This window comes from Sphaerodactylus townsendi, linkage group LG07 (genome assembly GCF_021028975.2).
Source record: "Sphaerodactylus townsendi isolate TG3544 linkage group LG07, MPM_Stown_v2.3, whole genome shotgun sequence".
Classification (NCBI taxonomy): domain Eukaryota; kingdom Metazoa; phylum Chordata; class Lepidosauria; order Squamata; family Sphaerodactylidae; genus Sphaerodactylus; species Sphaerodactylus townsendi.
In genome coordinates this window covers 53,801,905-53,816,906 of record NC_059431.1, presented here as the reverse complement: position 1 = coordinate 53,816,906, position 15,002 = coordinate 53,801,905, and the positions used below count along the sequence as shown (strand labels likewise).

General features: G+C 39.2%; 1 protein-coding gene across 1 annotated transcript in view; it reads right to left on the bottom strand.

The window, feature by feature from the left end:
- Positions 1 to 15,002, bottom strand: part of MAN2A1 (mannosidase alpha class 2A member 1) — a 90,752-nt gene that overhangs the window by 65,990 nt on the left and 9,760 nt on the right. The window contains exon 2 of the mRNA XM_048503361.1: positions 2,264 to 2,524. Within this exon, the coding sequence (XP_048359318.1) occupies positions 2,264 to 2,524 (261 nt within the window). The remainder of the gene's footprint in view (positions 1 to 2,263; positions 2,525 to 15,002) is intronic.

The following is a 15,002-nucleotide window of genomic DNA, read 5'->3' as shown; positions in this document are numbered from 1 at the left end:
ACTCTCTTTTTTCCCTTTTATATGGCTGTCACTGGCTAGGCCACTATGACACAAGAATCCAAACTAGAGTTGCCAGCCTACAGGTGGGGCCTGGAGATCAGAGAATCACAACTGCTCTGCAGATGAGAGATCAGTTCCGTGGAGAAAGTGGCTGCTTTGAAAGGTGGACTCTGTAGCATTATGCCCTGCAGAGTTCCTTCCCTTTCCTAAACCCCACCCTTCCCAGCAGGCGTCACATCCAAATCTCTTAAGTATTTCCCAAGCAGGAGTTGGTAATCCACAGCAGAGCAGACAAAAGGACATATAAAGTAAGGCTTGAAGAAGCTTGCAAAACAGAAGACAGGGTTTATGAAGGCAGCAGTTCTAAGGGGGAATGGCACAGGCCAGACAGATTTGTCTAGACAAAAGTCCGGTACCATCTCAATATGAGCTTTCCTGAGTCATAGCCAACTTCCTAGACACTACGCTTGGAGATCTTATGGGGAAGTTTGGGGGGCCAACTTAGTGTGAATTATGTCATAAGTCTTTTTTAGTCTAAATCTCAGTATAAAGGGAAAAGGAAGCAGCTGACATAGCAAGATTAGTCATGGGTCTCATAAATCAACAAAATTAGCAGTTACACATACTGGATGGTGAGGGAAGATAGAAATTTCAATAGTTTAACTGAAATTCATATTGGTACCACAGAAAACATGTTAAGAATAGCCAATTAAAATTTTTTCAAAGTGGGTCCTATACAGATATTAGAGACTGAAGTGTCTTTAAGTCAGGATGGCATACAGTGTCCCATAGGGCCCAAGTGTGTTTGGGACAAAATAGGCATCTAGGTCTGTTGCAGGATTCAGTTAGAATGATTTATGTTTGTCAGCAAGAAGCTGTTTTAAGGTAGGGGTGGAGTGCCTGTAAGCAAGGGCAGGCCTGCCACCCAAATCACGAGAAAGAAATACTCTTATTCCGGAGAGGATGTAGGTTGTTGTTGATGTATTGAAGTGGTTTAAGTTGTAAGCTGTAGGTGACAGTCAGTGGTATTCTGCTGTTGCCTTCTTTGTGTTTACAATGTAGTAACCTGGCTCTGGGTACCAGTCTGGGTGGTATAATTTACACCAAGCCTGGACTGCTCCCCCTAGCTTCACCAGAAGATCTCCCAGTATAATTCTCTTTCACATCTCTATTTGATAAAATGCTCATATCATATTTGACAAAAGCTCATATCAAAATAAATGTTAGACTTTAAGGTGCCACTGGACTTTTATTTTTCCACAACAAACACTGCTTTCAATCAAAAGAGGGAAGGCCAGGAGAAGGTTCAAAAGGTAAGGAAAACAAGAGGATGAGTGAGAAGACAGGAGAAACACTGATTTGTAATAACCAACCATTGATAGCGTTTTAAAATAACCAACCATGACAGGAAACAACCAGCCAAATCATTGGCTGCTGGCAACACTCCCTCTAAGCATTTGCTGGAATGGTCCAACAGTCTGAAAATGTGGTGTGGAACTGAGCAGCCCAGAAGAGCTCCCCCTTCCAGATGACCCCTTATCTGCACAGCTCCAATACAGTGGCCACACAGCTGCACCCGCCCACAGCTTACATGGAAAGTTGGCTGCAGGCCACTAGCAGTGATATTTAAAAATCTCTCAAAGGTAAGGCATATGGCTCCACAGCATACCTAAGCAGCTGTCTAGTTCAATATTTCTGTTTATATCTCTTATTACTTAGATTAACATTTTAAGTATACACTCTTAGATGAAAATAAATGTTAAATCTGAAGATTGATATTTTGGTTATTAACAAGACCTCTATCTTTTAAAAAATCAGTGTTTTACCACGCTGCTCGCAAAAATATTCATCTACAGAAATTGTCTTTTTGGACCATAAAACTCTCAGTAAATAACTATATAATGTCATACACAGTAACCAGATATGACATCTAATTTCCTGGAGGTGCCAAAAATATGAACAAGTTATACATCTTCAGTCTATGTTGAATGAAAGGGACAAGACTAAAAGATCTTATTTTTTAAAAAAGAAATGCTCATCTATTCCATCTAGTATATTTGCACAAACATCTCATAATCTTTCATTACAAGACCCACTCATTTATGTATATTTGATTAGCCTCCTTAAATGAATATGCAAATCAACCAATTCAACTGATTTGGAAATCCCAGTGTTAGACACAATTTACATGAGTTACCAAGAGCAGCCTTTCTTGGAAAGATGGCAGATACAACAAAAAATAGTAAACACTCACAAGACTTACCTGTACATCTGAAGTGTGGCTTCCACTTAGTAAAGCAAATTGACAATCTTCAGGATCTACTGAGAGGTGCATGGGAGCTAAAGGTGACAGTTCTGAGAAATTCCCTTGACTGAAGTTTATAACTCCTGGGGTACGTTGTCCATCCTTAACAGATTCACTGAGATTGATCACAGAATCTCTTATATTTGAAATAATTTCATTATTTTCTGCTAACAGGCGCTCCAAGTGGTCTATTTTCTCTTGCAGTATTGAAAGCTGACCCTGTTGAGATGTGTATCATTAGTTCACATTCAACCTACTCTGAACACATGCATGCATGCCTCTTAAAAGTACTTATATTCCATTGTTCTATAAAATACACATCTGGGAAGGCTGACAAAATAAAATACATTCCAACACAGAGGTTTGAAGCAGTTCATTAAAAAAGGCTTTATTAATATATAAGAGAGAGAAAACATAAAGTACGATTCATAGCTATTTGCAAACGGCATATTTTCCCAGAGGGAGGGGGAGCTGAAATAGAATTCATGCACATTTTTTATAATTCCCACTAAACTTTCACAGAACTTCAACAATAAAAATGGAAGAGGGTCACACTATATGAGCCTGTTACAATATAGATTAAAAGCAAGGATTTTCAATGTTATCTTTTCAGTGATTGGCCAACAGTTCTATATTTTTATTTACATGCTTACCTAGGAGGAACTTGTTTTGCTATTAAAAGTTGGCCCTATTCAAAGTTCTGTGGTTAGAATAACCCACTGTACCAGTTCTAGAGTACATCATTAACATGAACATTACTTCACATTAAAAAATGTCACACTTTGAAATGGAAGCTCAAACTCAGAAATTAATAGCCTTTTATAAAACTGTCCTCAAACTACTACAAAATATTGGTCTAGGTACAAGCTTCATTTAAAATGTCTGTGTGATTTGTCACAAAACTAGAACAAGTAGGATCTAAGAGTAACTCCAGCTGGCTAGGGCTAATCACAGCATCTCTGTTATACCGAAACATATTTTCCCACAGTTTACTGAGCACATTATACACTTCCTCTTGCAAGTTTCTGTTTTAGTTATAAACAGGTGCTTGTAGTTTACAGGCATTTAGAAGGCAGCAGTGTGTACTTGGGAAAAGTAGCGCTGCTGTCTAGATTGTATCGGATCTAGTTGTGTAAGTGTTCACAAATATAATATTACTATCAATTTGGGCTGAAGATCTGGTGAGAGATAGAGGTTGATGCACCAGTTGGGAACTGTGGAAACAATGTCATTAAATTCAACATTCATGCTCATGGAAAATTACCCCCAAAGTCCAAAATTGCAACATTTCACTTCAAGACAGAAATATTTACAAAAATCAGAATAGTTAAAAGGAAGCTGAAAGGGAAACATTTGAGTCAAATTCCTAGAAAACATTTGGCAGTTATTTGAAACCACACTAATTGAAGCCCTGTTGGAATGCATTTCCGAGGTTAGGAAAGGCACTGCCAAGTCTAAAAGAATGCCTGCATGGTTAACTCTGCAAGTCAAGGAGGCTATCAAAAGTAAAGAGCCTTCTTGTAAAAAGCAGGTTTACCCCAATGAATTGAACAGAAGGGAGAACAGGCTCTAGCAAAATGTAAGTCAATAATTAGACATGCCCAAAAAATGAATTTAAAAAACAGGTTGCTAAAAGCATCAAGGCAAACAATGAACATTTATTTACATATATTTGGAGCAGAAAACCAGTCACAGAAGCTGCTGAGTGTTTGGATGACCAAAGAATAAAGGGACTGTTAAGGAAGATGGTTAGATGGTAGAGAAACTCAATGTCTTTTCTGCTTCTGTGTTTACTGTGAAAAGGCTTCCATTTGATTGAAGCATGTATTCCAACTTCAAACTCCAAGGACAGAGACATATACTTCTGCAGGGGTAGGATAGAAACAAAACATCTCCCTTGTGGCATGTAGCACCTTTTACCAGCGTTACATGATATGCCAGCTATGGTGTAACTGGCAACAGTGATCTATTGAAGCTAAGTCACTGTAGTGGATTTCATGTGGGGCTGTCTTGCAAGGCTGCCAAAAACTTCAACTAGTTCAACGTGTAGCAGCTATTTTTGAGGCTGTGATACAAGAATTATATAGCTCTAGTCCTAGAAGACCATGCATAGTTTGTTCATCCGTTCCTGGGCATGATTCATAGGGCTAGTTATCGCCTAAAAGTGCCAAAGAATTTGAATGATCTCCTCCTTTCCCTACACTATCCAGCTTATCAATCAAGATCCATTTCCCATGCCCTCATCTCTGTGGTCTCACCTATGGAGACAAGGTAGGCAACAACTAGAGACAGGGCTTTTTCATTTCAGTGGTGGTGCTTTTTCACTAGAGTGCCCCCACCCCAGAGTCTCACCTGGGACCTACTTTTCAAAGTTTCCATTATTTTTAGCTGTGATTTTTATGGTGTGCTTCAAAGCTGGGGTCTATTTATGGATACTATTTTAGACTTCCTGTTTTCATACCCCTAGCTTATACTTGGCTTATTCATTATATTATTTTAATTTTGATAACTTTCATGTTTTTAAGATTTTATTGTGTTACACTTTGTGGGCTGCCTCTAGCAAGTTTCAGGAGAGGTAGCCTATGCATTTTCCTAATAAATAAATATTGTAGTTCTGATGGTGATACTTCTGATACTGATGGGTTCTGACTGATGATATCCACAAACTCTACCTGTTCACTGTTCATACCTTATAATTGCTTATAAACAATTGCATAAAGGGAATTCTACTACTTGGGCTTTTCTCATTACAGCACTATTATGCTCTAGCAACCTTGAAGAGACAATGAAGAAGTGAAATTTCATATATTGATTTAAACTAAGCAGCTAGTTTTTGGCAGCATGCTTTCAATTAAGCTAGACAAGTCAGACTTAAATTATTAAAATGATATAAAAGTTTTCTTCCTTCTCCCTCAAACCAAAACTATTGGTTCAGCCATGCATGTAGTCATTTGCCTACTTACTAGTAGAGATGAATATCCTTTGGGCAAGGGGCAGACTGCAACTGTTAATCATTCTCTAGTGTACCTAAAGACATTACTGCTAAGAGGTCCAAAATACAAGTTTAGCAGGCAAGGTAAGGAAAACAGCATATTGAAACACCAGATCTTGTTGGGAGTTCTACGGACAAACAGCAACAGTCCAAAGACCATTCCCAATCTCTTTGCCCATAGAAGTTCATGTGAAAGTAATATCTGATACTTCTTAAGTTTTCTTAAATATACTAGCAAGCAGAAGGGAGGAGCTCCGATTCCAAGAGTTGGCAACAGAACAAAAATTTAAAATCTCTGCCTGAAATGTTGAAGAGAAGCTACCAGCCATAACCGATTACTTGCACAGGTATCAGTTCCCTGTTTTGAATGGTTAGTTCTTGGAAAATTTTTTGGAAAAAACATCCCCTCCTTCCTGTACATGGCCCCACTGCACAGATTTTTTCATCTGTACTGGTGTCCTTATCCAGAATTATATACATAGCTAATGGACAATACTGACAATTTCACTTTGCATTTCAACAGTAGTAGGTTTAACTTTTTCCCACTGATCATGCATATGAATTTAATGTACATATACCCCGTTTCTCCGAAAATGAGACATCCTCTGAAAATAAGACATAGTAGAGGTTTTGCTGAATTGCTAAATATAAAGCATCCCCCGAAAGTAAGATGTAGCAAAGTTTTTGTTTGGAAGCATGCCCGTCGAACAGAACACCAGAGCATGCAGCTGTGGAGCATAAAAATAAGACATCCCCTGAAAAGAAGACATAGCGCATCTTGGGGAACAAAAATTAATATAAGACACTGTCTTATTTTCGGGGAAACACGGTAGACTATACAGATGCACACACTGACAGATGCATACAGATGCTAAATACTGACTCCACAATCTGAAGTATTAAATGAATCCCATTATTGCTATGTACATTTACATACCACACCTACTCTCACTATAATTATAAAGGCAGAAACCTAGAATACAATTCTGCTACTTAAGAACAAAAGGTTGAAACATAATGATTCGCCCAAGGCAATAAGAATCCAAAATAATAAAAACTGAACATGATTATATTGAGGAACAGCCACCCATCTTGTTAATCCATTCAACAGCCTACCAGTTACCCTTCAGAAGTCTTACATTCCATGTTAGCATTTTCCTAACAGGATGCTATTGTGTGGCAGTCTGCTGTAAATGGTTTCCAATCTTGCTTTTATAATGTTCAATACACAGTTGTAGTACATTATTTGGAATATTCAAAAGAGTAGTCTAATGGAACACAACTTTCCTAAATAACCTTCTATTTACAAGGTATGTACTTGTTGATTGGACCACTCATTCCACCTGACAGTTTTAAGGGCAAAAGCTGAAAAGGCATTTTGAAGAATGAACATTTCAAAAGGAAATGTGGATATTCTGACTGCATTGGAAAAAAGTGAAATTTTGCAGAAAACAGCAGTGAAGTGTAGCTCAATGCCCCCTTGTGGCATGCTAACCAAATGTCTGAGCCAAAAATCGATACAATTTATTGGAAAGCTCTAGTCTTAATGTCCCCCTTTTAATTTCTGCATCAGGAAATAAAAGGGGCAAAAAACTTCTACTTAAGGAAGGCAAATCAGTGGTATTTCACCTCTACTGCTTTTATTATTAAAGGCATCTAGAATGGTTCAAAGAAATACAGAAATTATCTTTACTAACAGAACTGGATCTTTACAATCTTAGCACTGCTTTCCTGCAAGTATGAATAGTGTCCTCAGCCTACTGTGCACTCACCACACCCCTCATGGAAAGTCACAAAGGGAATTACAGTCAACCAAAAAAGCCACATGACTCCTTTTGGCCCTGTGCAATGTTCCAAACACAAATTCAACAATATAACTATTAATATTAGATACTAGCGGGGCCCAGCCATGCGTTGCTGTGGCAATTGTCCTTCTCATCACAGTCTGCAACCCACACAGATGTCCATGCAGGTCCAATGATCCGCAGCATAGCCCTTGGGGGTGGTCAAATGGAATCCCTCTTTCCCTTTTCAATGCACATCGTTATATGGTGGTGTCTTGTTTTTTTAGTATAAGGTAACCCTTTCCATTCCACAACAGAACTGTCCAGAGTGCGAATCCCACTGTCCATGAGGCTGGTTGACATGCACAGTCCTGGCTTGAGTAAGGCAGAAATGGGGCAAGCAGCCTATCCCAGTCAGGCAGCAGAGGCAGGGTGGTGAGGCGTTCAGATCGAAGCCAGCTCCCTGGGTTCTTAAAGGGCCATGTGCAAAAGAAGCAGAGGCAGTAGTGTGTGAGGATGAGCTGGATGTGTATGAGAGTATGTGTGTTGTGTGGTAGCAGTGGGTGAGGCACAGAGAGTGAAAGTTACCTGCGTGTGAGGGGGGAACCCCACCTGACGTCTCATACGGCAAAGTGTGTATGTGTTTCACTTCCACTCGTATTACCTAACAGTATTACCTATTTACTGTTTTAACTGCTCATCTCTGGCCATCTGTGCGAACATTCTAAGGGCATACCAACCCCTCAGGCCACAGACATGCTGCACGAACATTCTAAGTTAATGTTAAACACAGTTAAACACAGCCAGCTTCATGGCCTGGTGCGCCAGGAAAAAGATGTTTTGCCTGGCTCAGGTATGGACTTTCGGTGATTTGAAGGTCCGATTACCTGCCTGCAACAGGGAGGAACATCATGTGAAGATTTGGGGTGATCCGTCCAGCCGTTTCGGCGTTAGGGCATGACTAACAAAGTCACTGTTAGCTTTTTATATATATAGATGACTATGACCTTTTTAATTACAAGAGTGCCTTTGAGTCAGGTTGTTTCTCTCTATCGCTGCTGAACCTTAACCATCCTTTCTGTAACTGGAGTGAGGAGAAGGACTTGCAAATCAGACTTATGACACAAAACAATAGCCCTTTTCACACACATCACCTATAACATTTGCAGACTGTTTTTGATTGCCTTCTTTATCACTGTTTGTCCACACTCACCCCATCCAAACATTTCATGGCTGCCACGAGGGTTTTTCTTTCTTTTGGGGGGTTATTTGTGGAAAAGATGCTTCACAGAGTCACAGATTCTCTGTAGTAATTGCAGGTTTATTCATGAGGACATTTACACACATGTATGAGAAAATGCAAGGGAGGAGGTGGTGACAGAACAGCCAACAATGGTGGAAAATAAAGAGGTGAGGGCAAAAGATCAGCTCGGGGATGGAAAAATGTGACTTTGAGGGAGAAATCGAGCTAGGGCATAGATGCATGGAAAACAGAACCGGGAAAGATAGAATGTTTTTAAAATGATTGGTGGGAAAACAGTGCAGAACTCCCAAGATGGAAATATTTCATTTGTTATACCCTGTTCTACAAAAGGACATCAGTAAAATTGTAACTTCATCTACTATTTCCCACTGACCCTATCCCACACGCTCCACGCCCCCCATTCATCGTTTAGTCCGGACCAGGCTGCAATGAGCGGGAGGCATGGAGCACATGGAGAGGGGCAAGAGAAAATGGCAGATGAAATTACAATTTTACTTAGGCCTTTATGTGGAACATGGTATACCTGGAAACATTTTCAAAGTGTCCGGAAAAGCCAATGTAAAGACCTTTGCTTCAAAACTCCTTATTAGGCTGGATGTTAAAATGTAAATGACTCCATATGTTAAAATTTCCCTTCAAGTTGAATTTTAGTACTGCAAGATATGTGGTAATTAAAACCTCTCCATGCTAAGTGTCCACCTGCAAGGAGTTTCATTTAATGGGTTAGCATTCAGCCGTGGTATATACCATTCCACCATCTCATTCAGCAGTATATATTGATCCAGTCTTGTATGCAAAATTTACCTCTGTCCAAAACCTTGGTATGATAATCTTGGACAAATTGTGTCATGTTTAAAAAATAAAACTGTTAACTTACCTTGGACCCCATAAAAATTATGAAATTATTCCAAGTCCAAAAGAGACCCTCCTACATTTCTCTTCCCTCATCACCCATTACTGTGCCAAATGGGACTGTGAAGATACTAACAGTTATCCTATGGATGTTTACACAAGAGGAAGTCCAACTCTGTTCAATGGGAGTCACTCCTAGATAAATATCTGTAGATATTTATGCATGTGTGTGGGCAGTTCAGAAGATGTCTGAAGTTCACAGCATTAAAGTCCACCTAAGCAATGTCCTTTAACTTCTCTCTGCAGGTTCTAACTCTTTTTTTCATAGCCCGCTGGCCAGCAGCTGCAGAATCCCACTCTGCCTTGCACTGGGAAAGAAATGCAAGGCAGCAAAGGAAGGAAATGGGTCTTAGGCTTCCCACTGCAGAAGATGCATCAGAAAAGCTATAGTAGTATTACTGTAGCTTATGAAGTCATGTATCTGATTCATGTATAGTGCGCTTCTAACAGTATAGAGACTGTTTCTCTCTTTGTATGCATTCACAATTCAGATAGAATTGTTTGACCAATTTTCACAGGACTGAGGTTTCAATTTTTTAATAATCCTCTTACAAATTAAATATGCACACATTAGGATCACAAACTATAGATTTTTTGAAAAATTATCAACACAATTACATGCATTTTTCCAAGCTGTGAGAAAGACTGAAGTTATATGGAGTTAATACATATGGAATTAATACATTGAATTTCCCTCAACCCCACTTCTCAAGATCATCTTCATCATTTTGTTACACAAACCCAGTAATGGGATTCAGCAGGTTTGCACCACTTCGGCAGAACCGATTGTTAAAATTGTGCTTGTAAATAACCGGTTGTTACATTATTTTAATCCCACCACCAGAACTGGTTGTTAAATCATTTGAATCACACCACTGCTCAAACACATTTAGAAAATACTCCTACATAAATGAATACTTCAAATAACATGCATTTAGCATGGCCTCAGTATATAGAGAGTTATACCTTTCACAATCAAAGCAATATAACACAATAAACCAGGTTGAGAGAAATGACTATATGGCCAAAGAGAGACTAGAACTCAGGTGTATCTTAACTGTTCCATTTCCTGAATCACATTGGCTGAACTGGTGTTATTAATACCTCAGGCATAATACTGACACATCTAATGTGACAGATTCTAAGAATTACACTATTGTAACTGACTAATCTGACTTTTGAACCTCAGTGCATATTTCAACAATGCTAAAATTAGAAAAGGCACTATCATGGAGATACAGACTAAATCCACAATAATGAATGCTATGAACAGAGAGATGGGGTAGCCATGAGTAGCCCTCTCAGCCCTGAAATAGCAATTTTTTACATGGAACACTTTGAAAAACAAGTCCTGGAAACAGCACCAAAAAAGTCCACTATATGGTTCCATTTTGTGGATGACACATTCATAATTTGGAGCCACAGAGAAAAAGAACTAAACAAGTTTCTGGACCATATTAACAATATCTACCCTAACATCCAATTTACTATGGAAAAAGAAAACGAGGAGAAACTACTATTTCTAGATGTACTAGTCATCTGCAAACCAAACCAACAATTGGGCCACATAGCTTATAGAAAACTACTTATCGATATCTACATAAAAATTCCAACCATCACTTAGTGACAACTACTAATGTAGTTACATTAGAAGGGGAAATTTCTCAAAGATGAAGAAGATAGCGCGCAGGAAGCTGAAAGGGAAAATCAAGAGAGTCAAAACTGTCCAAAATGCTTGGAGGTTATTTAAAAACACAGTAACAAAAGCTCAGCTGGAATGTGTTCCGCAGGTTAGGAAAGGAAGCACCCAGTCCAAAAGAAAGCCACCATGGTTAACAAGAGAGGTTGAGGAAATTATCAGAAAAAAGAAAATGTCTTTTAGAAAATGGAAGTCCAGCTTGACTGATGAAGAATACGAAAAGGAACACAAATGGTGGCAAAAGAGAAGCAAGTTAGCTGTAAGGGAGGCAAAAAAGGGTTATGAGGAACACATGGCTGCGAACGTCAAGACCATCAACAAGCAGTTCTTCAAGTATATCAAAAGTAGGAAGTGACCTAGGGAAGTGGTAGGCCCGTTAGATGACAGAGGAACAAAAGGTGTGCTAAAAGATGACAGGGAGATTGCAGAGAAGCTGAATGAATTCTTTGCATCTGTCTTCACCCAAGAGGAGGTGAGGAAAATTCCTGTACCTGAACCAAGCTTCTTAGGAGGCAAATCCAAGGAACTAGCGAAGATAGTGGTAGACAAGGAAGAAGTTCTGGCAGTCATTGATAAACTAAATGCTACCAAATACCCTGGCCCAGATTGCATTCACCCAAGAGTTCTTAAAGAGCTCAAGCATGAAATTGCTGATCTTCTCACTTTAATATGCAATTTATCCCAGAAATCAGCCTCCATCCCTGAAGACTGGAAGATGGCCAATGTCACACCAATCTTTAAGAAAGGATCTAGGGGGGACCCAGGAAATTACAGGCCAGTCAGTTTGACATCTGTTCCTGGTAAATTAGTAGAATCGATCACTAAAGATAAAATTATAAAACATGTAGAAAAGCAAGACCTGCTGAGGAAGAGTCAGCATGGCTTTTGCAGAGGGAAGTCCTACCTTATAAACTTACTAGAGTTATTTGAGGGTATAAACAGGCATGTGGATAAGGGGGAACCAGTGGACATTGTCTACTTGGATTTCCAAAAGGCTTTTGACAAAGTTCCTCACCAGAGACTATTGAGAAAACTCAGCAATCAAGGATTAAGAGGGGAAGTCCTCCTAGTGATTAAAAACTGGTTGAGAAACAGGAAACAAAGGGTTGGTGTAAATGGGAAGTTCTCACAATGGAGAGATGTCGGGAGTGGTGTCCCCCAAGGATCCGTTTTGGGACCAGTGTCCTTTAACCTATTTATAAATGACCTGGAAGTAGGGGTGGGTAGCGTGGTGGCCAAGATGATACCAAATTATGTAGGGTGGTGAGAACCACAAAGGATTGTGAAAAGCTCCAAGCAGACCTTTATAAATTAGGTGAGTGGGCTAAGAAATGGCAAATGCAGTTCAATGTAGCAAAATGCAAAGTGATGCACATAGGGGCAAACAATCCAAACTTCACATACACGCTGCAGGGGTCAGTGCTATCAGTCACAGACCAGGAAAGGGATTTGGGCGTCTTAGTTGATAGTTCCATGGGAATGTCAACTCAATGCATGGCAGCTATGAAAAAGGCAAACTCTATGCTGGGAATAATTGGGAAAGGAATTGATAAACTACAAAGATTGTTATGCCCTTATATAAAGCAGTGGTGCGACCGCACTCAGGAGTACTGTCTTCAGTTCTGGCCGCCACATCTCAAAACGGATATCGAAGAGATAGAAAAAGTGCAGAGAAGGGCAACGAGGATAATTGAAGGATTGGAGCACCTGCCTTATGAGGAGAGGCTGCAGCATTTGGGACTCTTTAGTTTGGAAAGACATCTGAGGGGGGATATGATTGAAGTTTATAAAATTATGCATGGGGTAGAAAATGTTGACAGAGAATTTTTTCTCTCTTTCTCACAATACTATAACCAGGGGGTATACATTGAAAATGCTGGGGGGGGGGGGGGGGAGAGAGAATTAGGACTAATAAAAGGAAACATTTCTTCACACAACACATGATTGGTATTTGGAATATGTTGCCGCAGAAGGTGATGATGGCTGCTAACCTGGATAGCTTTAAAAGGGGCTTGACTAGATTTATGGAGAAGTCCATCTTTAGCTACCAATCTTGATCCTCCTTGTTCTGAGATTGCAAATGCCTTAGCAGACCAGGTGCTTGGGAGCAACAGCAGCAGAAGACCATTGTTTTCACATCCTGCATGTGAAAGGGCATCTGGTGGGCCACTGTGAGCTGCATCCTAAGGGCATCTGGTGGGCCACTGCGAGTAGCAGAGTGCTGGACTAGATGGACTATGATCTGGTCTTATGTTCTCAGGACAAAAAAGGAGCACAATTAAAACTCTGGAAAATCATGCAAAAACAATCTGTGAACCCCACCTCCTTTAAGACAAACTGAATCACCTAAACTGGGATTTACAGGCTATTGGTTACTCTACTACAGACATCAGAAGAGATGTAAGACCAAGAACAAACCACAGGAATGAAGATAAACAGACACCCAGAGGGAAAGTGTTCTTACCATACATTAAGGGAATTGCTGATCATATAGGGAAACTGATGAAGAAACATAACCTCCAAACAATCAATAGACCCACTAAGAAAATTCAACAAGTGCTACGTTCAGCAAAGGATAAGAGGAATCCTCTAACTTCTGCAGCAGTCTACTGTGTACCGTGCAGCTGTGAGCAAGTCTACATAGGGACCATGAAACACAGTGCCCAGACACGAATCAAAGAACATGAAAGGTATTGTAGGCTAATTCAGCTGGAAAAATCAGCAATAGCAGAACACGTGATAAACCAAGTTGGACACAGAATGTTATTTGAAAACACAGAATTTCTGGACCACTCTGACAATCACTATGTCAAACTACACAGAGAAGCCATTGAAATCTACAAGCACATGGACAATTTCAACAGAAAGGAAAAAAGACATGAAAATGAACAAAATTTGGCTACCACTACCTAAAAACACCAGAATCAATGGTTAGTGACTACCCAGACACAGGATGTATCAAGGCAGGAAGCAATCAAATGGATTAAAATGCCAGACAACTACTATGCAGATGCCCTCAGTAACTGATTATGCAACTTCACTGTTACTTACATTTGCTAAAATGGATTCCGCTCAACACATGCAAATCACACTTGCTAATTGCACCCTTTAAACTTGTTAACCAGTGCAAATGATTGAACATTCCACAGGTACATATACTCCACTTCCTTTACTACAATCAGATCCTCTGAAGATGCCAGCCACAGATGCAGGCAAAATGTCAGGAGAAAATGCTACTGGAACATGGCCATACAGCCTGGAAACCCCACAACACCCCAATAAATCCACAATATTTTCTGTAAAGTATGATTAAATGTTAACAGTATCCAGTGTAGGCTAAAGAAATTCATTTCGGGGGAGAGAGGGATATAAATTTAAGTAACAAATAAATAAAAATTTACTTATTCAAGGAACCTTAGATTGTAAAAAAATGAAGCCTAAACACAGAATTCCAGGAAAATGTCTGGAAAAGGTTTTTTCCACATGGAAAATGCATGGAACAACAACTGTATATAGTCAGCTCTGTAGTATCAAAATTACTTTCTTCTTTTCCTTTACCATAGTATGAGCCCTTGAAAGGATCTTGCTTGGGTGAGCAAATATCAGTATTGTAAATATCATGATGTTCCAATCTTTACCTCAAAGACCACTATACAATAGAGTGCAAAAATTCCAAGCACCCATGAGATAGCAGTGTCCAGGGTGAATAAAAATAAATGATTTTTTAATTTTAAAAAATCAGATCTTTAAAAATCAGATTTTTTTGTTTAAATCAGATTTTTAAAAATAAACTTTTTGAGGAAAAATCTATGTAAAGATATTTTAAATAGTTTTATTTATGATACATTATAGTCCAAAGATTATTCATCATGAAATAGAAATTTGTTTTTAATTATGTAGAATGAGATTGTATATTCATGCAGTGTTCATGTTCGATAAGTGAATTCCATTAACTGATTCACAATGTCATGCTCTTCCAAAGGCTTCTGTAAGATTATTTTGAGCAATTTTTCTATCTAGAAGACGTTATCACAGGTGCTTCTTGG